The sequence below is a fragment of the Acanthochromis polyacanthus genome, chromosome 7, assembly GCF_021347895.1.
Source record: "Acanthochromis polyacanthus isolate Apoly-LR-REF ecotype Palm Island chromosome 7, KAUST_Apoly_ChrSc, whole genome shotgun sequence".
Classification (NCBI taxonomy): domain Eukaryota; kingdom Metazoa; phylum Chordata; class Actinopteri; family Pomacentridae; genus Acanthochromis; species Acanthochromis polyacanthus.
The window spans coordinates 3,650,918-3,678,127 of record NC_067119.1 but is presented as its reverse complement, the minus strand read 5'-3'; the positions used below and the strand labels follow the sequence as shown (position 1 = coordinate 3,678,127).

Genomic DNA, 27,210 nt, shown 5'->3' with positions numbered 1-27,210 from the left:
TCCAGAATTTCTGTCTTTTTACAGAATCTTGCTAGAGAAATTGGTTTATTTTTGGTTAATTTTTAAATGAATTTGCTTAATTTCTCCAACAGAACAGCGTGTCACATATGATGCATTCAAGGACAGTTCGAAAGTTAAAAATCGGACATTTTTTTCACTTTTTACAATTTCTTGCTCTGATAAATGTTTCATTTTTGATAATTTTTACCAAATTGCTAACCTTTTAGATGTCATTTGAGCTTCTTATTTAGTTTTGATCCAGTCTATTGTCTGTAGCATGTTCAGAATTGTTTCATCTTTTCAGTGTTTTCATGCCGTTTATTTCTTTCTCCTCCCACCTGGCGAAGTTGATGCGGATGTCGGCCTTCCCGCTGTGGATCTCGGTGAAGGTGAGCGGCGTGACGTCACTCCAGATCTTCAGCGCCTCCCTGAAGACTCGCCGAACCTTCTGCTCGCCCATCTGCCAGGGAAACCGGTAGATCCTGCAGGATTCACACGACACAGGTGTCAGAAACACACAAAAAACAGAAACCCACAAAAACAGAAACACACGGTGGCATGGAGGCGAAGACCACCGGCCTCGAACGCCTCCCTCTAATCTGATATCTGCAGTCGTCTCTCCAGCGGGAGGTTTTCTGTTACTGATGCCCTCAGGCCCGCAGTTCTAGATGAAACCACCCAGTGTGATAGCTGAAGGAAGGAAAAAAAACTAATTTCACTGACAGAACCCAAACACTCATAAATTACACAAACCCCTGAGTAAATTTGGATCTGAAAGCTGCCGTAAAATGAGCATAAATTCTCCTAAGACTCAAGTTTGGAGTGAACCAAGCACGAAACGAGACGTAGGAAAGAAACACAAATGCCTCTACAGATGTACAATCCAATCCAGCTTTATTTATGTAGCACTTTAAACTACCACAGATTGAACCAAAGTGCTGTTGGTGTTGGAACCAAAGGGATGTGCGATAAATAACCACAACAGGAAGTAGCCGGATGCATCACTGACACCATCCATGCCTGGAATTACATGCATGTTTTAATGCCACCAGTTTTGCTATGAACTTAAGGAGAGTCCACCAATACAGCAGTGTCAAAGAGTCTGAATTTAAGTCTTTATGTATCTAACAGGGGTGCACCTCAAAGGTAGTAAGTCTGTAGAATTTTGGTCTTTGTCCATGTGGTTGAGATTATCATCGATGTGTTGCAGTTTCGAGATGTAAAAGACACCTTAAGGACATGTTAACAAAGTGTTTACTTCATTTCCACCTCAGATTGTTCCTCCTTCATCTCAGATTTGTTCAGAATTCACTTGTTATTTGAAACCCAAAACTAAGATATTGTGGAAGAATTTCGAAACATTTCAAGTGTTTTTACACCTGGAAGTTGTTGTATTTTCACCCTCAAAAAACTTAATGAGGAATACATTTTAAGGATTCAATATCGTCAACATGAAGACGACATAGAAGCATCTTGTAACTTTGAACACATAAAAACAACATATAGATGTCTATGAACACCAGTTTTTGTCTCCTACCAATGAGTCCACGTCGATGTTTAGTCAAAATAGCAGAAACCTGGAAACTTGTCTCTCCATATTTGCCAAACCTCAGATTCTACTGATGTTAGAGCCTCAAAAGTTGGTGAAATGTCGACCAAAGACTGTATTTTAGTAGAAACATGGATCTATCCTTAAATATACACTTACAGGAACTTTACAGGGACATAATACAAGCCTCAATTGAAAATGTTGAGAAGGTTTCCCATTTCAAAGGGGAATTACACGTTCATTATTATAATTTTTTAACAACTTTCAGTCATTTTGAACAAGACTTAAGTCATTTTAGCCAGTCCTTGTTGTGTTTTGAACAAATCATGAGAACTGTTTCTGGTTTTGAGCCATGCTGGATCTCAAAAATTTGGTGAAATGTCGACCAGACTGTATTTTAGTAGAAATATGGATCCATCCCTATGTAGACACTAACATTAACATTACCACCTTGGTTTGAAAATTTGCACTTTTTCCCATTTTGAAGGTCCAATAACAACAAAGTTATCCTTTGTTGAAGTCATTTAATAATTTGGATGTACTAGAAACAATTTTGTCTGTGTCCACACCAAATTTCATGGCTGTGGGAGTTTTATTTCTACAGATATTGAACCCTAAAAATGGCTTCATAGGTAAGATGTTTATAAGCATGAAAATACAAAAATTCCCACGGCTGAGAATATATGAAAGCCTCAAAATTCCACTAAAATATTTAACACAGCTTTTGGTCCCAAATTTTATCTGAACTGACCCTTTAGTTCATGCGAAAAAGTGAAAAATTACAACACCTGGTAGTATTCAAAAAATAACCAACAATGACATTTGAATATTTATGGATCTTTTTCGTGCTTATTGTCAGCTTCAGAGGTGATGAAAGCTGGATTCTGAAACTACAAACTGTGTGATCTGACACTATGACGCGAGCCAAACACTTAAAGGAGTAGTTCTGTATTTTGTAAGCAATTAAAGAAAGACTGAAGCTACTTTTGTGAAGGTTCACTGCCGATCTGTCAAGACGCGTTTCGCTTGGATCCGGCTCAGTGCTTCTGGCTATGGTGTGGTTTTGGCACGGTGGCACCAAACGTGGCTGTCCTTGAAGAAATAGTTTCAACATGTAGCTCCCGTTAACCCTGCGCGGTTTGGGTTTAAAGTTTCTGTGTCGAAACGACGAGACACAACACGTTAATTGATGAGATTTAGAGGTGGAATTTGGAAAGAGGTGGAATTAGGCCAAACATGCCGAGAGTAATGCACAAATATGAGGTTAGTATTGACTTTATCGCCAAGAACTAGCAGCTGATTGTTGAAGAAAAGTCGTCAGTCTAGAATTTATCTGATCGGTTCGTCTTTTTTAATGCAAAGAGGGTCATGAGAGACAGGAAGTAGCGGGGTTTATGGGAAATGTCGTCTTCATTTGGAGACACACCGGCAATAAAAACTGACTGGCATTCATCTGAATAACTGTCTCTTGTATTTACAGAAAGTACATTACAGTTGAACCGTAACTTTTTCTGACAAATCCAGCACGCTCTCAGTTCTCTAAATCCTAAAAACAATCTGTGTTTGTTTTATCTTGAATTAAAATAGTGCAAAAACAGTACAAGAAGCCAGCTGCATATGTGTGCAGATTATCTCCACAAAGGGAGTTTTCTTCCACAAATCACTGGAGCTTCTCACTTGCTGCACAAATAACCAGAAGATTAACCTGAAACTGTTTTTCTCAGAGTGACTCATCAGGTCACATTGCTGAGCTTTAAATCAGCAGCTGCTCAGCTCAGTCTAACTGCGAGCACATTTGTTCCTGCGTAAACCTTCAAAAATAAGTGTTTACATCTTTAAAAAGAGGCTCAACGATCACCTAAAACAGTCATTTTCAGCACACAGACAAAAGAAAATAGAGCAATTGTTTGGGACTATTTTTAGCGGCTGATTAATTAGTGACTGGTGCTCGCTGGAGTTTGAGTAAAGCTGTGATGTCTGTACAATAAATCAGTTTCTTTGTTTTGCGTTCAAGAAGCTAGATCTGAACAAAACACCATAAATCAGGCTTTGATATTCACTAAATACTTAATATTCATTGCTGATTTTGATGTAAAACACGCGACTACCCCCAAGTTTTACTTTAAATTTAGAGATTTAACCCTTACAAGGCCATGTTATTTTATATATATTTGCATGTACAGCCATATTTCTGGAGAAGTACATAATATACTAAAACATATACTAAAACCACCTAATCCATAAAAATATCGATCAAGTCTTGCGAGGTCGCATTGCTGTAGACGTTTGCCATTGTGAATTTTGGCCGTGTTATTACTGTACACAGCCCCGATAAAAGCTTCGTAATTGCGGCTTCGTTATAACGGCTCATACAGCTTTATCGTTTGAAATAAGCAAATTTGGGGCCAATGTTTATATCTTACCATTGGTCGACTTAAACATACGGGTGTGTGCATATTTTATGTTAATTAGCAATCATAAACAAGTCACACGTGTTGAGGCGAGAATGTTCGGTTTCGGCTGTGTGTACGAGTAAGCGGGAACCGAGTATACTCGGTCCCAGCTTTTTAAGGGTTAACGTGGCTAAAATTACAGTATTTTTTGTCTGTTGTGTTTTTGTGGCAAGATGGTAGCCATGAAAGCAATTAGAGATTTGTGGTTAATGTTTGCACGAGTTTGTTTTAACTCAAATTATAATCTCTGCCTAAAAAAAGCACCCAAAATCAGCAACAGAAAACAAAATTAAATGGCAGCTGAAAACGCATTAAAACAGCAACAGAAAGCAAGAGTCAACAGTGGACACGCGTGAAAACGGCAATCAAAATACAAAAGTAAGAGCTGATGAAAGTCAAGGAAAACAAAGTAAACACTGGCTGAAAATGTCTGAGAACAGCAATGAGAATCCACATAAACGGTGATGAAAACCTGTGACACCGAGTAGTTTCGTAGTGTAAGGCAACTAAGGACAGAAAACATAAGCAAACAGTGACTGAAAATGCAAGAAAACGGTGAGAAAAACAAAAGTAAACAGTGGAAGAAATGAAGAAAAGCATCTAAAACGACAGAAAACAAAAGTAAACGGTGGTTAAAAAAATCCTAAAAATGGCAAAGAAAACAGTAAACATTGACTGCAAATGCATGAAAGTACTAACAGAAAACAACAGTGACTGACAGCGGTGAAAGAAAGCCAAAGTAAACAATGACTTAAAGCACCTGAAAACTACAGAAAACAAAAGTAAAGAGTGACTAAAAATGGCTGAAAACAGCAAAGAGAACAAGTAAGCAGTGACTGAAAATGTATGTAGTTTTGTAACATAGAGCAAATAGCAAAAAACAGCTAAATAAATCTAATAATTGTTTAGACTCTATTTTTCTACATATAATAGATTATGTGCATTTTTTCATGTTTTTCTACTTACGGACAAATTGTACTTGTGTGTATTTTGGTGCATTATTTACTTTTCTACTGATATTCGTTATACGTCAACTTTCCCCAATGTGGGATCGATAAAGGCTCGTCTTATCCTAAATGTTCAGCTGGTGAAAGTGACCAAAACCAAAGATTTAACGACTGAAATCCGAAATCTAAATAAAAACCTGTTGAGTCTGAGTCCGCCCAAACACACCATCCTGGATGGTTGGGCGTTCTGCAGCCACCTGAGAGCTTCCTTTCAGTTTATTTAACCACCGTTAAAGCGGTTAAAACAACACTGACCCGACATGACTCTGAGGGTCCTGCCACGACTTGCTAACAAAAAAAAGAAAGAAAGAAAGTAGGGACTCGTTAGCTGGGCTACACTTGTATCTGAGTCATTTTTTTTGGGTCCCGATGGAGACGCTGGGTTTCCTGGTTAACCACATCACTCCATCAGGTGTCACCGTGAGCTCCATATCGGCCCGATCCAGCAGAATCTAATTAGTGCTGCTATTAAAAGCACTCTACCTCCTCCCCCCCGTCCTCTGTCCGTCTTAATATACTGTTAGGTTAAAGAATGACTACAATGAAAAGGGACCCCAGGAGGCTCAGACAGAGAGGCAGCAGACGACCGCCAGACACCCGGTGGTGCCGAGGCCTCAGATGAAAGAAAACCGGCACCCCTTTTTCTCAATCATAAGCGCAAGACTTCATTTCCTAAGTGCTCTGCAGGTCATCGGGTCCGCGAGGTCTAAAGTGGAGCAGCAGACGCGAGTTGTAAACACGGTATCGACATGTTTTAGGTTCGTATGCTGAAAGTAGGGTGGCACGGTTACGACAAAAATGATATGTTTACTTTAAACAACGTTGAAGGTAGAATTATTGATTGACTTTAGGGGCAAAATGCATTTATTGCACTTTCACTTTTAAATAAACAGCTCAGCTTTTACTTACATGTCGTGCTACATTCATGCTAGTGTATGAATCTTTGCATCAAAATAAGACTTAAAATGATCTTTACCATATTCTAGAGGCAAACTGGCTCAAGATCTGCTTATTGACAGAAGATGAGTTCCTAAAACGCATCCATTTTAGACTACAGTAAACGCTAACCAAATACTCGTGCACAAAGAAGCTTCTAGTCTCCACTAAGTGACAACTCAGACAGATGTACGACTGAAAATAACTTATAAATAAGAAGTTCTAATGTCAGACTTCAACCATTTTTCATTATTATTCATTGATTTTTGTTGATAACCACCTAAATGGTAGGCTGCAATCAATGCTAGCTAGGTGACTGAGCACAGACAAGCTTCTAGTCACCATCGTATAGTGGCAAAATATTAATAAAACGCTTCACTTAAGCTGAATATTTGCTTATCGACAATGGCACTTTACCAATGTTCCCTAAACGCATCCAATTTAAGCTCCAATAAATGCTAACTAATTTTTTGTGCATTAAGAAGCTTCTAGTCTCCATTTGGTTACAGTTCAGACAAATGTTCTGACAGAAGTTCTGATGTCAGACTTCAACCATTTTCCATCATTATTCATTGATTTTGCTGATAACCATCTAAGCACAGAGCACAGAGAAGCTTCTAGTCACCATCTCCTAGTGGCAAAATATAAAGTTGTACCAAAAACGCCTAAATTCTTAAAGATCACCTCATCAACAGATGCTAAAATTTGCCAAGAACCACCTCAATGACAGCCTACAATCAATGCTAGCTAGGTGACAGTGCACAGAGAAGCTTCTAGTCACCATCTTCGAGTGGCAAAATATAAACAAAGCGCTTCACCGGCTGAAGATCTGCTTATTGACAATGACAAAATTTACTAGTGTTCCCAGAATGCATCTATTTTAGGCTACAATAAATGCTAACTAGTCTCCACTCAATTACAGCTCAGACAGATGTACGACCAAAAAACTTTTAAAAAAGAGGTTCTAAAGTTAGGATGAAATTATTTATTATTATTCATTGATTTCTGGAGACAAAATGTGTTCATTACATTTTCCCTTTTACATAAACAGCCTAGCTTTCACTTGCATGTCTTAGAACATTCATGCTAATCTAGAAATCTTTGCACCAAAATAAGCCTTAAAATAATCTTCATATTCTAATGGTAAACTATACTTTAAGATGTGCCAAAAATGACTCACTTCTTGAAGATCTCATCATCAACAGATGCTGAAATTTACAGATGTTCCCTAAACCCCTCAATGGCACTAACTAGTTGACTGTGCACAGAGAAGCTTCATACAGACGTACCATCAAAAATTACTTCTAAATCAAGTTTTGCTTATCGGCAGATGCTAAAATTTACCAGTGTTCCATAAACACATCAATGGCAGACTACAATCAACTATGTGTACCTGTAGGTGAGGTCCGTTTTGTCCATACGTCCTCCGTGCAGGACGAAGCGTCTCTGGCGGTGTCGCCCCCGGTAGTGCACCTCCTTCTGGGTGGGGAAGTCCGGTACGCCGCACCGAGGTCGGTTCCACGTGTTAGAGTGGTTGGTCGACGTACTCGCCTCCTTGACCAAATCCTGAGCGTGAGAAACTTTTCCTCTCTTCTTCAGGTCCGGGAACTTTTCAGAGACCTGGAACAACAATGGACTTTGTTTATTTATTTTTTTGGCATGCGGTTAGCTCGCGATGCTACGCTAATTAGCTCGAGTAAGCAGACCATAACCTTGTAAAGTCAAGTCACTGAGTACTGACTGAATATGCAAAATATTTTTTTCTGAATTTGGAGAATTTCATGGTTTCGGAGTATGAGAGTTTTTGTGTTTTCACCCTCAAAGAAAAATCTTACCCGAGAAGCAATTTTAAGGGATCAATATCTCCAGAAATAAAGCTCTCACAGCCATGAAATTTTGTGAGGACACAGAACAGTTTCAGCAGCAGAGATGACATTGTTAATTACTGGACCTTGATAAAGTTCTTCTAAGTGTGTATATAAATGGATGGAGCCATGTTTCTACTAAAAATACAGTCTTTGGTCAACATTTCACCAACATTTGAGACTCTAACGTCAGTAGAATTTGATGTGACAAGAACGGTAAGACAGGTTTCTGGTTTCTCACTATTTTTTGCATGAAATCCTGTTCAAGATGACTCAAAATTGTCAAAAAACGACAATAATGAATATATCTTGACCCTTCAAAAAAGCAAAAAATGCGACATTTTTGAACAAGGGTTGTGTTCCCAGAAAGTTCCTGCAAGTGTATATATGTGGATGGATCTATATTTCCTACTAAAATACAGTCTTTGGTTGACATCAACTTAGCTCTAACATTAGTAGAATTAGTTTTCTGCTAATTAGCAGCTGATTAGTTTGATAAATATGTATGACGAACAGATTTTAGGCAACTTATGAAATAAACTAACCATACAGCACAAAACTGTGAATTTAGCTTGTTTCCATTGGTGCTCATGAGCAGTGGGTGCAGCAGGCTTCCAGAAATGGGCCAATCAGAATAAAGTGGGCTTTTAAGGTGGACGGGTCTTAAATAGAGGCTGTTAAACAGGTAGTATGATAAATATGGATTTTTGTTAAAACTAACCTGCATGTATAGAACAAAGAACAAAAATATGGAGCTAGAAATGGACAGAATCTGGACCCAAATGGTGGATATTGACATCAAGAGAGCAGAGGAAACCACAAAAAGTGAATGAGTAAGTACAAAACAACCATCAGCAGGGGAGGAGAAGCAACAGCAAACCGCAGAAAGACCTGAGGCAGTCGTTTATCTCTGTGGATATGAATTTATTTTGATCTCCGAGGTTAATCACAGCGCACTCGCATAATCAGGTCACCGAGCCATGTTCTTGCCCCATTTTAAGAGACAGTCGGTCCCAGAGTGTCCCATTATCGTTAATGCCCCCCTGCCAGATCCAGAGGAAATGGCTCTGCTCATTTCCACAGGAGCAAATTACAGAGAGGAGCAACTCCTCATCTGACTCGGCCTCAACGCCAAAACCACATTTGCGGCGGCAGAGAATTGTTGGGTGTTCTCTTGCTATCGCAAGGTTACGTGCATTTCCTTTTCCGCTGCAGCTCTGAGAAACCTGTGGGAAAAGACGCTATCGATATATTATGTAAAGATGAACCCGATTACCTCCAGCATCAGTTCCAATGAGTCTTCCCACAGCTTCTCGCTTACTTAATCTTTCTTGGATTTCTAGACCACCGAAGCTCTAATCTTTGGCTCACTTTTTTGCTGTTATTGACATATTATAAACTCCTGCAAAGGACTATACTGCTTTTGATGTTTTATTAAACCATGAAATTAGAAATACTGGACGTTCACACCTCTTTAAAGATTAAATGAATATGTCTCAGTTATTATTAAAGACTCCTGTGTCCTGGATAGAACTACACCATGGAGACTAAAGAACTACAAGAAACTCTGAGAAAAGGTTTTTGAAAAGCATCAGTCAGGACGATACAAGAACATTTCCAAGTTCCTGAAGATCTCCAGGAGTCCAGTTAAATCCATCATTAAGAAATGGAAGGAAGATGGAACATGAATAAATGTGACTGGAGCAGGATGTCCTCAAGACCTGAGAGACTGAGAAGAAAGAGACTAGTGATGGAGGCCACCAAGACACCTATGACTCCTCTGAAGGTGTTTCAAGCTTTATCAACTGAGATGTTAGAGACTGTTCATCCAACAGCTGTTGTCTGTTCTTCACCAGTCAAAGCTTTATGGAGACAAAGGGAAAGACTCTGATGGAAAAACCTCAAGTTAAATCTGGACTAGAGTTCACTAGAAGACATGTGGAGACTCTGAAGACAACCGGAAGAAGGTTCTTTGGTCTGAGGAGACCAGGATGGAGCTTTATGTCCATCAGACTAGATGATATGTTTGGAGAACACCAAACACTGAATATCATCATAAACACAGCATCTCCACTGTGAAGCATGGTTGTGGCAGTATCATGAAAACTTTGATAAGAGGCTCATCTTCTAGTCTTCGTCTGGTTTTAGTTTTAAGACATTTTGGAATTGTTTAGTGGACAAGACAGATTTTGTCATTCTGAACACATTTTTAGTCTTTTTGGAAAATTTTTGTACCATTTTCTGCAAGTTTCAATACATTTTTACAAGTTTTAAATTGTTTAAGACAAATTTTGAGTTGTTTTGAAGAAATTTCAAGATATTTTTGGAAAGTTTAGAATCATTTTGGGCAAACTTTGTCATTTTGAACTTTTTTTGAATCATGCAGAGTGGTTCAAGACTTGTCCAAAATGACAAACATTTTGAAGCATGGTGGTGGCAGCATCATGGTGTTCCTCAGCAGCAGGTCCTGGAAGGCTTGTAAAGGTAGAGGGTAAATGAATGCAGCAAAGTCTAGAGAAATCCTGGAGGACAACCTGATGCAGTCTGAAGAAAACTGAGACTTGGAGAAGATGGGTTTTCCATCCAGACGATGAGTCGAAGCAAACAGTCAGAGATCCACACATATGGCTGAAAGGTAACAAGGTGGACGTTCTGGAGGGAGTCCAGACCTCAATTTAACTGAGGATTAGAGTCTGACAGACCTGATAGATTCACAAATGTCTCCAAGAAAAGCAACATCTGGATTGTTCACGAGTGAGTAACGACAGTTAAATCACTGTACGAATAGGATATTTATGCAACATTTGGCATCCTATCGATGAAAATGAGTCCTCTAAAACCTTATTTAACTTCATGTCTGCGAGAAAAACCACGTCAAAACCATGTCCTGTGATGGATTTAATGTTCCAGATGTGTTTCAGTCCTGATAAGAAGCCTGTTCTGCCTTTCTTCAAATAGAAAAGTAGCAAAATATCAACTTCAAGCGTTATTCAATCAACCGGTTGTACATGAAAAGGTCCATAAACTGCATAAAAGTATAACAGCTGAGTGTTTATCAGAGCCGAGTCGCCGTCGTGTTTTGTTGTTTAACGGGGCCCGACTCACTGCAGGACTCCGCTGTGTCGTTGTTGTAGGTTATGGGGAACAAAACCCAGCAGGATTCGTGGAATGTGCTCCGGACTGCAGAAACACGGTGACTGATGGATCTAGATCCCAGAACAAACAGTACACACCTCCCAGAAAAGCCCGCAACCCTTCTACCTCCTGCCTTTCACTGTGTTTAGAGGAGGTTTCAGCTGCACAAAGCGTTTATTCACTAGGGGGAACGTTACTGCTCGTGCCTTTAAAACGACTTGTTAGTGTTACTACAAACCGAGACCCCCCGAGAGGTTTCAAAGGCGTCCCCAGAAAAGCCGCCTCATGTCGGGCTGGTTTCTGTGTGATGTTTCCTCTGCACCATTATCTGCAGACAAGAAAAACCCTCAGATAAACAACAAAAACCCTTATCGAGATTTAAAGCTGCCCTTAAACGTATCGATGGAAAGACTAGAGAACTTCACCAGCATGGAATTCAGTCGAACAATAAAGAGTTCATGTTCGAGTTCAACTTCTTGAGCTGATAAGATTAAAAAACGTACAGTAAAGCCAGTATCTTTACATGTTAAAGTTAAATTAAGTCAGAAATCCTCCAAATGAAACAGTAAAGCAGGTTGTTTGTCGGTGTCTTCTGAAGTGAGCATTTTGGTCAAAGCTTGCACAAGTTTAGCAGCAAAAACAACTCAGTTTCAGCTGATAATTAGTTATTATACTGGTAAAACAGGGAAAACCTGTAAAAGAACAGTACTGTTACCTTTATTGTACCATTTCTCAATCTTTAATATCTGCAAAACAGAATTAAACACCATTTTGGAGCCTAGTAGTGTGCAAAACAAATTATTTGTGACTTAAAGTGACATTTTTTGGTCTTATGTTTTGATGATGAGGCTTCACATTATAATGCTGCCACTACCATGCTTCACATGATGCTGCCACCATCGTGCTTCACATGATGCTGCCACCATCGTGCTTCACATGATGCTGCCACCATCGTGCTTCACATGATACTGCCACCATCGTGCTTCACATGATGCTGCCACCACCGTGCTTCACATGATGCTGCCACCACCGTGCTTCACATGATGCTGCCACCATCGTGCTTCACATGATGCTGCCACCATCGTGCTTCACATGATACTGCCACCACCGTGCTTCACATCATGATACTGCCACCACCATGCTTCACATCATGATACTGCCACCACCATGCTTCACATGATGCTGCCACCACTGTGCTTCACATGATACTGCCACCACCATGCTTCATAGTGGGAATGGTGTGTTTGGTGACGACTGAACGCAGTGTCTAGTCTGATGGGAAAAATTATTTTTCTCCCCATCTGGCTCTTCTTTTTACTGCAATTAAACACAACACTATCGGAAACATTGCAGACGAGTAAAAACATACATTATATGCAGCCACTCGGGCCTCCTCACTAAAAGATTTTACTGCAAAACGTCACGTTTTTTCTTTTTCGCTCCTGACGAACACAAGTTTTTTCCAACATGGCAGCAAGACTCAACTTTTAGTACAATGGTACCTAATGTCCCCATTAAATCCAGTGAAAGCAGGGCTCCTCTGCTGGGATAACACCTGTGACTACAGCATAAACTCCCATTAAAACCCTTAAAACTACAAGGCACCATCACGGTTGAGCCACAAACGAATGCTGTCGTCTTTTTGCCGCCTTGTCCAGAATCCTCTGCGTCTTTGTTGGGGGTTTGAACTGAGTCTCCCAGAACCAGACAGTTTAGACTGACGCTGGCTGATCCCGATCACAACGGCGAGGTGAGGCTAGTGTCGGCTCTCAGACTCGTAAAACTTTGGCTAATTCTGAGCGCCGGGTGCAGAGAGGTCACCTCAGTTGTTTCAAAGAGAAAGAAGAGAAGAAAAAAAGACTTAAACCCCCGACTGTGTGTCAAATGGATTATCTGACCCGTCCGACCTCACGACCGAATAAAACCTGGAGTCAGGTTCAACATCAAAGTTCAAGGTTAAACCCAAACAGAGGATTATCTTCATCTGGGATAAATACCTTTTATTTGTTTTACTGAGCAGTTTTTAATCAATAAACACACGTTTTTTTGGTTTTGTCTCGACTGATCGAGCTTATTTTTGCTATTACAAACGAATAAAACCAAAAAATATTATTGAAACATACTTTAGGATATCACAAAAGACAAATTAATTGACTTATTCTTCTGTAAATAACATTATCTGACAATAAAAAGCCTAAAAACAAGAGAACTAGTCTATCTTCTCTGCTAAATCTTTCAGCTAACAACACATGAATATATAGTTTCTTATATTTTTAATAATTTGCTTTTATTTTTTTGTTCTTACAAACATTAAAAAACAATGCTTAATGCTTAAAAAACAGCACAGAGACATTAAAAGCTGTATATTTTGTGTGCTAATATTTGGTTTTATCTTGATTCATTGAGCTTATTTTTGCTCTACAAACAACAAAAACAAAAGATTCCTATTAAAATATGCTTCAAGATATCCTAAAGGATAAATTAATTGCCTTATTCTTCTATAAATAACATTAACTGACAATAAAAAGCATAAAACAAGAGTATTATTCTGTCTTCTCTGCTGATTCTTCAGCTTACAGCACATAAATACTGTATACCGTATTCCTAATACTTGGTTTTACCTTGAATCATTGAGCTTATTTTTACTCTTAAAAACAATACAAACTAAAATATCTTTTTGAAATACACTTCAAAATATCCCAAAAGACAAATTAAATGCCTTATTGTTCTGTAAATAACATTAATCGACAATAAAAAACACAAAAGCAAACATGTTTAGTCCGTCTTCTTATACTTTCAGTGTTCTCTGCTTAATTTTATTAAAAAACAGCACAAATGTGTAGTTTTATTTTTACAAAAGGCTTAAAAAGCTGTTGGCTGCTGTAGTTTTTAGCTAAAGGGAGGAAATAGTGCATTTATTAGGGCCTACTTTAAGTGGCGGATGCATCTATATTTGGTGTTTTGATGGCAACAGTCAAAATAAACTGCAGTGCCAGGTTTTTATTCAGGAAACTGATTAGTTTTTAACATTTCTGTGCAACAATGGAGCTTTGGATGGTTAGAAAACCCCTTTGAATACAATATTTTAAAGCTGATTTTTGCTAAATTCGCATTAATTTGTTTGTTTTTTAACAATACATTCTCCTGTTTTCTCACCAGAAGCTGGATGTCTGCAAACTAAGTGGAAACGGATCGGCCCACTTTCTTCAAAGGTAACAAATTCCTCTCTTTTATGGGGTTTATGAGCTTTAGAGGTGCTGCTGGCTGTTTTTTTACTTTACCTCTTTTTTTTTCTCGTACCTCTGAGCAGAACCAGGCCGCTGCTGTTGGTTTCATATTTAGAAACTTTCTGAAAACAATCAGAGCTTCCATCACTTTATCCTCTGAGATCAGCACCGGGAGCTAAATGATGCTATTCAGGAAACAAAGTCCAAAAATTCTGTTTCTGTACAACTAAAGTGCATTGTTGTTTTTGTTTTGACAAAAAACATATTTTCTTTCTGCAAGTTAGGACAGATTTTCATCCAGCAAAACCGAGTTGGAGCCTAAAATGTGGGACAGTTATCCTTGGATTTAAGTTTATTTCCACAAAACTGCTCGTTAAGATTCAGGGAAATATCACACTTTGGTTTAAAAGTGACGTTTTAAAAACATTAATTATTTGTTAGCACCAACACCTTGTGGTTAGTTTGAGGGAAATATCAAGATGTAAGTTAAAATATGACACTTTCACGACATTTTGAAGGTTTTTCTCCATTTTTCGAGTTAAAAACTGTAAAAATCTGGCAGCAAATGTCTGTAAAATTATAATATATTAGCAGACTTACATGTACTTTATTTTACCTTCACACACTATAAAAGAACAAATGACTGCTTTGAAAGATAAACATATTTATTGTGGAGTACGGGCAGAAATCTGTGCCACTCGAAGCTGAAATTGACTAATTTATGTTTTAATTTGAATTGATAAACTTAAATAAATTGGAATTTCTCAACCCAAATGGTAGAATAAAAGTAAGAATTTGAATAATGGGAGTGAATAAAATACATTTAATAATATTCTAATTTGGATTAATTCTTGAAAAGGGAATCTGATAAATTCAGTCTCACATCTGGGGTTTTGAATATCTCTTTTTATCACTCTATAAGTCAGAAAATACTGTGGACGGTGAGAATAAAGATCCGTTTTCACAAGTAGAGTGTTCTATAAATCCGGCTGTGACTGATATATGGACAAACGTCTCTATAAAAACCTGTAGAACATCGAGGAGAATTAAAGCGGAAAGTCTTAAAGTGGAGGTTTCTGCCTTAAAGTGTGGCAGAAAAGCTTATTTAGAGAAAACAGCTTTAAATATGCGTATTATAATTGAAGTCTACAGCCGCAAACAGACAAAGTGTAGTCAAATGAATACCTAAATGTGTTTTGTTGAATGTTTTTGGAAGCAAAATATTCTAAAATGTCATGAAAAATTTCAATTTTAACACCACCAATAGCGACACCAGTAACACCAGTAACAGCACCATGAATAAAACCAACAACAAGTGTCATGAAATCAACTAAAAAAGATGAATTTTATCACCAACAACAGTAACCGCACCAATAACAGCAAAGTGTTGTAAAATAAACACCTAAATGCGTGTTTGTGGATGTTTTTGGAGACAAAATATCCTCAAATGTCATCAAAAGGAGCTCCTAAACAGTGTTTTTCCTGTAGTGTCTCGTCCTAAGAGCCGGTTTACGGTTTTATATTATTGAACCCTCTGAACTCCAAACAGCTTCAGGCTATATTTTTGCTCCAGTCACATTTTTTTCTCGCACCGTGGCCTAGTTTTTCACCTCTGTGGAAACAGAACGAGGACTCAGAAGCGTCTTCTGTACAGTTTGACTCAGTTATTCGACCACAAATCCTAAAAAGAAGGTGCGTGTTTATTTTACAAGAACTGAAAAAGCTTGGAATCGACATGTGCTGCGTTTTTCCAAATGGCCCACAGGTGTTACTAACACTGTAAAAAAAATGGTGGCTCAACATGCTGCAGATATTTACACTTGATATTTTTAGTTAGTTTGATATTTGTCTCCTTTCTGCTCTGCTTAAACGCTGCCTGCAGTGCGACTGTTGCTGACAGCCGAGTCAGTCATGGCGTACAAATGCAGCAGGAACGCAGAATTTTTAGATTTTTTGCAGAATTTAGTTATGGCAAATTGTTTATTTTCGACAACATTTTAATTGAGGCATGTATAATATGATAATTTTCAGAAAGTATCACGGTTTTAAGCTTAGATTCAACATTGGTTTGAAGAATCAAAGTTGAAAAGCCGTCGATTCTTTCAGTTTTTACAGTTTCCGGCTCTAGCAAAAGGCGTATTTTTATGAATTCTTTTAAAGATTCAGAGAGTTATGAGGGTTAAACGTTCAGTCATCAACCGGTTGGATTTGTTCTTTAGCTGACTAAACGTTTAAGATTCCGGTTTCGAGGCCTTCGGTTCGCTCACGTGCTGGAAACGTTGCCAGGACGCCGTGTGACGACGTCTGAGAGAGAAGAGAATAACTACCCCCAGGGGCAAGTACTCTGTCACTTTCTGCTGAGAAAGCAAAAAGATGCTGATGAGACATGAAAGCTAAAAAAAAAAAAAAAAAGGCCTCGAGGGTGCTTCTTCATGCTGAGAACATGTGGGGGAGTTCTGGGTTGGTGGCGGCAGCGGAGGGGCATCGGTTACATGTACGGACACATCTGGCTTCTGGTTACTGTGATGACAAGATCTGCAGGCAGCGGTGCAGGGGATCTGACAGAGGTATTCACTGAGCACGTCTGAACACGAGGCGTCTGGAGGGAGTCTCCAACCCCACAACAAAGCAACCAACATCAACAACACCACAACAACAACAACAACACCAGAAACACCACCACCACCACCAGCAACAACACCAACAACACCAGGAACAACAACAACAACAACAACACCAGGAACAACACCAGGAACAACACCAACAACACCGGGAACAACAACAACAACAACAACACCAGGAACAACACCAGGAACAACAACAACACCACAACAACACCAGAAACAACACCACCACCACCAGCAACAACACCAACAACACCAGGAACAATAACAACAACACCAGAAACAACAACAACACCAGGAACAACAACAACAACAACACAACAACAACAACACCAGGAACAACAACAACAACAACAACAACACAACAACAACAACACCAGGAACAACACCAGGAACAACACCAACAACACCGGGAACAACAACAACAACAACAACACCAGGAACAACACCAGGAACAACACCAGGAACAACAACAACAACACAACAACACCAGAAACAACACCACCACCACCAGCAACAACACCAACAACACCAGGAACAACAACAACAACAACAACACCAGGAACAACACCAGGAACAACAACAACACCACAACAACACCAGAAACAACACCACCACCACCAGCAACAACACCAACAAGACCAGGAACAATAACAACAACACCAGAAACAACAACAACACCAGGAACAACAACAACAACAACACAACAACAACAACACCAGGAACAACAACAACAACAACAACAACACAACAACAACAACACCAGGAACAACACCAGGAACAACACCAACAACACCGGGAACAACAACAACAACAACAACACCAGGAACAACACCAGGAACAACACCAGGAACAACAACAACAACACAACAACACCAGAAACAACACCACCACCACCAGCAACAACACCAACAACACCAGGAACAACAACAACAACAACAACACCAGGAACAACACCAGGAACAACAACAACACCACAACAACACCAGAAACAACACCACCACCACCAGCAACAACACCAACAAGACCAGGAACAATAACAACAACACCAGAAACAACAACAACACCAACAACACCGGGAACAACAACAACAACAACGCCACAGCAACAACAACACCAGGAACAACAACAACAACACCACAACAACAACAACACCAGGAACAACAACAACACCAGGAACAACACCAACAACACCAGGAACAACAACACCAGCGACAACACCAACAACACCAGGAACAACAACAACAACACCACAACAACAACACCAGGAACAACAACAACAACAACAACACAACAACAACAACAACAACATCAGGAACAACAACAACAACAACACAACAACAACAACAACACCAGGAACAACAACACCACCACCACCAGGAACAACAACAACAACAACACAACAACAACACCACCACCAGCAACAACACCAACAACACCAGGAACAACAACAACAACACCAGCAACAACACCAACAACACCAGGAACAACAACAAAAACAACAACAACACCAGGAACAACACCAACAACACCAGGAACAACACCACCACCACCACAACAACAACAACACCAGCAACAACACCAACAACACCAGCAACAACAACACCAGGAACAACAACACAACAACAACACCAGGAACAACAACAACAATAATAACACCAGCAGCAACAGCAAAAATAACAACACCAGAAACAACAATAACACCAGCAGCAACAATAATAACAACAACACCAGAAACAACAATAACAATAATAACACCAGCATCAACAGCAACAATAACAACAACACCAGGATCAACAACAACAACACCAGGATCAACAACAACAACACCAATAACACCAGAAATAACAATAATAACACCAGCAGCAACAGCAACACCATCAAGAACACCAATAAAGCCGCGTGTCCACTATATGCGATTTTCCTGCATGGCAACACACCGCATCTGAAAATGGTGGGCGGTCACTCACAGACCACAACATTGTCACATGACAGCGCTTGAGCAACAGCGGGCCGCTACGTGGTGACGTGACTGAACTTTCAGCTTGACGGTCTGGCAGATGAGTCGGATCAACACAACGGCTCAGCCGCAAACTTTCTCTTTTATTTCAAAAACACTTCAGCGAAAACAATTTCTGAGAGCATTTGAGGTGAGAAATAAGCTGTGCAGCAGCTGAATCTGTCCTGGTTTTAGGTCACCAATGGTTTTGTAACATTAGACAAAGTTTGTGGCTGAGCCACCATCTTGGTCCGGCTTGAAATCCAGGAGCAGACCAGCCCCAGAGGTGATGCGTTTGTCCAATCAGGGGCAGGAAAGGTGCTTAAAGAAGGTGCTGAACACAGTTCATGGAGGAGAAGCTTATAACAGCTGTATCTATACACGCATTGTAACCATTAGTGTTTTTGAAATGAAGTTTGCCGCCGAGTCGATGTGTTTATCCGACTCATCTGCTGGACTGTCAAGCTCAAAGCTCAGTCATGTGACAATGTTGTTGTCCGCTAGTGACCGCCCTCCGTCCATGTGATGTTCGGATGCAGTGTGTTGCTGTGCGGGGAAATCGCATCTAGAGGACACACAGCTTAACAGTGACACCAGTAATGGCACCACCAATAACAGCAACACCAAGGGCTGTTCTAGCTTCTATCTATATAATAATATGCAGTACTGATTGTTCCGTATGTGGATGCCGACAGGCTGCATGTTTTTGAAGATTCCAGTCGTCAGCGAGACAGGATCGGTTCAGTTTCTTGGTGCTTTTAAGTCTTTTTAGATGATTTCTTGACTGAATATAAGAATAATTTTCTTAACCTTTAGATGCACAACATGGGTCAAAGGTGACCCATATTTAAGGGAAAATCTGTATCTCTTGACCCATGTTGTGCTTTCAAAGGGTTAAAAAAAGCATGTTTTATTTGAGTAAAACCCTATAAATCTACTTTTAAAAAACAATGTAGAGCCCGTATACACGTAAATGTTGGTGAAAGGTTAGCAATCCGTTGGCAAAAAACCACTTTCTCGCGGGGAAAACGTTGGATTGAGTATGAGAAAGTCCTGATGCAGAGAACAATTTGTGCAGCAGCGTTAGCATCGGGCGCTTTACCTCGACTCCACATGTGTTTCCAATAAAGTCGGTAGGAAATCTATAACTGCAGCAGCAGCAGGGAGGAGCGGTGGGGGGAAATTGGCTTCATCGAAAAGGAAATTACAAATAAAAAATCCTAAAAATCCCACTGCACCTGAAGCAAAATGCCAAAGCAGCAGCTCCAGGTGACACCGCCAGAGAATCTTCTTCATCGACACGATATCTAAACCCGATAGCAGCGAATCCGGATGAATGTGAAGTGTTTACCGGAGGAGGCCGATAAGGTTTCAGTTTGAAGGGTGTGCTCTGGGTGAGACAACGGGGACAAAGGGTTGCTTACAGTGAGGGTTTACTGTGGCAGATAGCAGCAGCAGCAGAGGGGGAGGTATGACTTTTCATCAACAAATACCTCGTTATCTTCCCTCTTACCTTCCTAATCCCATATATCTTCAGAGAATCAGAAACACCCGGCGGTGGAGGGTGATTGAAACCATCTGGGCATCGGCTTCAACCGCTTATCTCCGCTGGCACGAAGGGGTTTTTCCTCCCAGAGCCGAGATCTTCAACCTCAGACGACTCACTGAGGGTTTCGCAGCCGATTATTAATGAAACCTCTTTTGTTTTAAGGTTTTTGCGGAGGCTCGAGTCGAATCATTGCAGGTCAGAGATGAAATCAGGACATCTGTTACTCGTTAACATTAGATTTCTGTTTCTAGAGAGAGAAAAAAATCCACATTATCGACCGTAAAACTTAATTTAAGGCTCATCTGGAGCGACGCCTGTTGACTTTATGTCTGAAATGTAACATTTTGCTCTTAAATAGCATCTTTGTAACTTTAGCCCTGTAAAAATCACAATTTTTAAAAGTTTATAACTTAAATTTTTTATCAATTTACTGGTGCCCTCTGTTGTGTAGAATTACTGACAATAACTATAAACATTACAGGAAAAAAATATTATTTTACATGTTAATGGTAATAGAATAAAACGGGCTAAAACTGTAAATAATGTCCACATCAAATAATCTTTTTTAAAATCAATGGCCATTTGTTGTCTTACAATGTGAGACTATAAAATTAGATCATTTTTAATGTATTTACAAGAGTATTTTTTATTTTTATCTTACAAGTGTTTGTTGTCATGTGAAAGAAAAAGTTTATATATTAATTATTGAAAACTGGTGCATTATTTTTTAACATTTCACAGATTTTCCATGTTTTGTTAGAATACAGCTAATGTGTCATAAAATTAAAGAAAAATTATTTTTAATTTTACATGTTAACCACAAAATAAACAACAGGCTACATCTGTTAAAGAAATGGAAACGTTAAAATTGCACCATTTTTGCTCTTATTTCACAGATATAAAGAACAATTATGTATATTAGGAACTGGAAAATGGCAAATCATTTTTTAAATGTCATTTTACAGATTTTTCCTTTTTTTTGGTAAATTTACATGTAAAAGAAAAGGGAACAAAAACAGACCAAATCTGTAAACGATGTCCACATCAATTTCAATTCAAAACCATTCTTTTTAGTAAATAGGAATTTGTTGTTTTACAATGTTTGACCATAAAATTGCACTATTTTTATTGTAAAAAAATCGGGAAAAAAATATTCTTATTTCAAATATTTGCCATTATTTTAATGAAAAACTATGAATATAAATGATGGAAAATTGGTAAAAACCAAAACTGTCATTCTGTTTTGTCAAATTACAAATAAATAACGAGTAAAATCAAAATTTTCACACACTAATTTTTTAAAAACATCAAAAAAAAAAACGGAGACCTTGTCCTTCCACACATCAGATTCTATTGACGTTAGAGCCTCTGAAGTTGGTGAAATGTCGACCAAAGACTTTATTTTAGTGAAAATATGGATCCATCCATAAATATGTACATGTACAGTGACTTTTATGGGGTTTCCATACCATTCTTCTACTCTTTTTGGAATTTTAAAATCATTTTGGACAAATCATTATTAATTTTCAGTGATTCAGAGTAATTTTGGACAGAAGTCACGTAATTTTGGACAATTTTATAGGATCTTCAACAGGTTTAATGCCAAAATAGCAAAAGATATTCAATTGTATTGATGCTAGAGCCTCAAAAAGTTGGTGAAATATCGACCAAAGCCTGTATTTTAGTAGAAACATGGATCCATCCACAGATATACACTTACAGTAACTTTATGGGGACACAATACCACCCTTGTTTGAATATTTAGCACTTTTTTCCCATTTTCAAGGGACAATAACAATCAGTTCTGATAAATTTTTAAACAATTTTTAATAATTTTGGACAAATCTTTATTGAGTTTGAATGATTTTGAGTCATTTCAGACAGAATTCATGTCACTTCTAGGTACACAATACCCCCTTTAGTTGAAAATTTAGCACTTTGTTCCATTTTCAAAGGCCAGTCATGAAAAATGGGTCTTCTGTTGGAGTCATTTAATCATTTTAATCTACTGGAAACAATCCTATCTGTGTCCTCACCAGATTTCATAGCTGTGACAGTTTTATTTCTGGAGATATTGAACAACTAAAATGACTCAAATGGTGAAAATGCAAAAATCCCCAGGTCTAAAATCATAAGAAACTGTCAAAATTCAACCAAAGCTTTTAACAGAACTTAGTTTTCGGTCCTAAATAATGAACAAATCCACCTGAAACAACAGACTGACACAGTAACCTCTTCTTATCTTCACCACCACATCCTTTGTAGTATTTTCTCCAAATAAACATCATGAACCACCTGCTTCATGATTCGTTGACACCTGCCGGCCCAGCGTACCTGCACGGTCGTGTGGTTTTTAGGTGTGCTGGTGCGGACGGAGACTAGCTGTGGACCATTCCAACATGAAAACACGTTAGCGCGGACGTAGCCGACAACAAAAGCGTCTGATTAACTCCATGCATGCGCCTTTTAACTGCATCCCTGCGCCTCATTGGCCGCCCACAGCTGTGACCTAGATCTGCTCGATGGGAACCCGGGCCGGCTCTGATGTCACCTTCAGCTCTCACGGTTCCCCGACCAATCGCCTCGTCTGAACACTTCAACATGACGGACGAAAACAGGCGGCAGACTCAGGTTTTATTGACAAAAGCAAAAATCCAAACGCCGGCCTCCCCCTCCTCGTTGGCTGCAGAGCGAAAACAGCCAGTCAGTGTCGAGTCCCACTGGCCTGGATGCCTCAGAGACCCGGAGCCTGTCCGGGCCTGTGGAATCACTCCGGCGTTTGTCAACAACGGGGCAGCAAATTGACAAAACTGCAGATTAGACTTTCCAGAGAAATGACCAGCAGACACAATAAAGTTCCCATCACAGGTGCAGCAGAGTTCTGATAATGTGTCGCTGTAAAAAGAGACGGAATCGTACATGGACGCTGACAGGAAGTTTGTGGGGCCACAATGACGCCCTTATTTGAAAAATATGAATGTAAACTTTGGATAAACTTTGAGTCATTTTAGACAATTTTAGATGGTCTTGGACAGATTAAACACCAAAGTAGCAAAAACTGTGGAATTCTACTGATTTTAGAGCCTCAAAAGTTGGTGAAATGTCGACCAAAAACTGTATTTTAGTCCATCCACACATATATACACTTACAGGAACTTTCTGGGGAACACAATACCACCTTTGACTGAAAATTTTGCACTTTTTTTCCATTGCTAAGGGCCAATAAACACGAGCTATTGTCATTTTGGACAATTTTTGGTCATTGTGGACAGTCCTTATTTTAATTAGAACAAGTCTTTGGTAAATTTGGATGATTTTGAGTCATTTTGGACAAATTTCTCATAATTTCTCATCTTGGACTAATTTTATGCTGAAATACTGAAAGAACTGGAAATGTCTTGTCAAACTTTCCACACATCAGATTCTACTGATGTTAGAGCCTCAAAAGTTGGTGAAATGTCGACCAAAGTCTGTATTTTAGTAGAAATATGGATCCATTCATATATAAACACTTACAGGAACTGAATGGAGACACAATACCTCCTTTGCTTGCAAATTTTGTGCTTTTTCCCCATTTGTAAGGGCTGGTAAATGTTTATTGTTGGTATTTTTTGAGTCATCTTGGACCAGTTTCAAAACAAAATAGGACAAAATTAGGAACCTCATCTTGTCATAGTTGCCAAACATCAGATTCTACTGATGTTAGAGCCTCAAAAGTTGGTGAAATGTCGACCAAAGACTATATTTTAGTAGAAAACATGGATCCATCTATATTTATTCACTGACAGAAGCTTTCTGGGGACCCAACGCCAGCTTTAGTTTGACAATTTTGCGCTTTTTTTCCATTGTTAAGGTCCAGTAAATGTTCACTGTGGTAGTGTGGTTGATTTTTCTTTCAGAAATTAATGATTTCAACGTTTGTTTTCTAAATCTATGCTGATTTATTCTAGACTCTTGTCTAGACTCTTTATTCTAAACTCTTGATTTTATGGCTTGTGCAGTTATAGATCCACAAGTGGGATGTTTGCCATCTTAAGTTCTGCTTTTGGAGAAATAAACGAAACTGGGCAGTTTTCCTTTAAACATAACATAGAATGACGCTTAGTTGTATAAGAAGGTGTAATAATGTCAAGGAACTTCTAGCAGGAGTTATGCATAAGCTGTATGCTGCATGGTTACGTAAATAGGTAAAGTCGTAAGAAACGTCTGAACTTTTGAAATTTTTTGGAAAAAGCAGCATTTTTCAGCAGCTGAATGAAAGTCAGAAACTCAGAAAAGAGGAATATTGGCTTTTTTAAAGGACAGAATGTTATTTCTGCACAAAGCAAATGAACCTGTGTGAATATTTTCTCCTGATTAATCTTGATACCACCCAAAACCGTCCAGTCCTTAGAGGGGTCATTGAGTTCATGGTGGAAGAAACCATTGTAGACTTTACTCTTTGGGTTTTGCTGAACCTTGTACTTATTTCTGGTTAGTTTAAACTCATTGTCCTCATTAGTAGATGCATTTTTGTACCATGTAATGGTAGCAAAAGCACACCAATTAGTGTAAAAGCAAAACTTCCTACAGCAGTGGGAGAAGTACCAAACCTCATCTGACGTGTTTATTTAAGCTTAATGGTGTTTATAGTTTGATATCGTGTAGAAATCTGACAAATTTTAGCCAAAGTAAACTATTCACAAGCTGCAAGTCACATGAAAACAACGAGACTTGGTCCCAGCAGTCCCCAGTAGGCAGAAGAAATTAGAAATACACAGAAAACCCAACTTCAGAGGATGTAGCCTCAGACGACTTCAGCTCTTCATATGGTTCTGGCCACAATATAGAGCAGATAGTATTTGTTATCCAAAGCAGCCCGAACAGGAAGGTGCATTTTTCCAAAACTAAGCTCAGTTGGAATTTATTTTTGCCAGTATATAATAATTTGAGTGGGATCTATATCATCCATCAGTCACAAAGATATTCAAGCCGCTGCTCTGCCAACTTTCAACTTTCCAAAACCTCAGATGCACCTCAGGCTGAAACACATGACGCCCTGATGAATTTCCTCTTTATATCATCCTTAACATCTCCTGCAATTCAACAAGAGCGAACAGAGAAGCCAAAGTCTTCTCCAATAGACATGATTATGAACTAATGTTTTTTAAAGAAGACTCTGCTTGTTGGCCTCATTTGACTTTCTAATGTGCACAGGTTTCCATAAAAAGGGTGATATCTGTGGTTTATAATGTAAAAAATGGATGTTGGCTCTCTTGTGTCGGGGAATATTGTTGCATTCCTTAAAGAAAAGTCTTGTTTTTCGTATACGGTCTACAAAATATCATGTACCACTTTATATACTTTAGAAGGACTACATTGAAAACTCAAGCCCCAAAATGGAAACTCAGCACAACAAAGGTGAATATGTTTGTCATCAGTGAAGCTAAACCGAGTCCAAGTGTGATTTCCAATCAGTCCGACTGCAAGAAGACGCTTCTAAAACAAGAACTTTCTCAGTTTTATGGATTGTGTCTATCTGCATGTCTACATCAGGGCTTTACGTGGAAAAGATTTACCAGAGGAACTGGAAAATGTGATTGTGAGGCTTCACGAAGATGGAAGATGATCCAAGTCAATCAACTAAAAATCAGTGAAACATGGTTACAGCAGTAATCAGAAGGTACAGAAGGACCGTAGTTCTACTCATCAGGGCTGCAGTGGTCGTCCTCCTAAAACGACTCCACGGACGGTGAACTAATTTCACAATCTAGCTCTGAAAAATAAGCTGCTTCAAGCTTGGCACAGGAGCTATCCATGGAAATCAGCTGGGACTGTTGGGAGAACATTCTTTGGTCAGATGAAGATACATTTGTTGGGCTCAGTATGTTTGGAGTGAACCTGAACATTGGAAATCAGAGTTTCTGCGACGCTCAGAGAGTGAGGAGGACCTCAGCTTCTATTGAAAACGTTCAAGAAAAAAACCTGGTTTGCTGTTCGGCATAAAACTTCCAGATTAAACTTTGCTATAGAGCATGACAAGAAGCCTGATGATGGTTGGGAGAACATGCTTTGGACAGAGGAAGATACGTTAGTTGGGCTCAGATGGAGTCCAGCATGTTTGGTGTGAACCTGACCAAGACGACCACAGTGAATGCTTTGTCCTGACAGTGAAGAACAAAAGTGCAATCCTTCTGCGGATCCAAAAGAACATTGTTGAGGTCGTATAAAGAGAACAGAGGAACAACACAATCCCCTGAACTTGACCAGGGCTGCCATAGAGGATGCATAGTCCTGACAGTGAAGAACAAAAGAGGGAATATGATGATACGGGGCTGTATGAGCGCAAAACATGTCGGGAAGATGCTGTTTATACATGAATGATTGTGGATAAACCAAAATACTGACTGATAAGATGACATCCAGTCTTCAGAAGATTGAAGAAAGCAAAAATTGCAGAATGGGAACAATCCAGAGAACAAAATCATGCTCAAAAACAAAGTGGAAACTACGACCTGTACAAGTTAGTTGCCTGACTCTAATCCAAAAGGACAACTTTGGGGTAGTTTAAAGAGAACAGTGGAACAACACAACTCTCTGAACTTGACCAGGACTACCACAGTGGATGCATGGTCCTGACAGTGAAGAACGGAGGTGGGAGTTTGACGATATGGGGCTTCATGAGTGCTAAAGGTATTGGGGATCAGCTTCAACAGCAGAACTTCTCTCCAGATATCTGGTATCTTCTACACCATGGATGATTGACTATGAAAATTTAAGGTGGACGCATAAAATGAAGAGCAGTAATGAAAGGTTTACTGGCTGGAGTTCCTACTGTGGCGCCTGTTTTTAATTTAGTGAATCTGAAATATTAGTTTTCAATCTTA

General features: G+C 39.2%; 1 protein-coding gene across 1 annotated transcript in view; it reads right to left on the bottom strand.

Annotated features, from left to right (window-relative positions):
• Positions 1-27,210, bottom strand: part of mmp11a (matrix metallopeptidase 11a) — a 46,939-nt gene that overhangs the window by 17,085 nt on the left and 2,644 nt on the right. Inside the window, exons 2-3 of the mRNA XM_022218557.2 lie at positions 7,339-7,565; positions 339-482 (exon numbers count right to left, since the gene is read on the bottom strand). Of these exons, the coding sequence (XP_022074249.1) occupies positions 339-482; positions 7,339-7,565 (371 nt within the window). The remainder of the gene's footprint in view (positions 1-338; positions 483-7,338; positions 7,566-27,210) is intronic.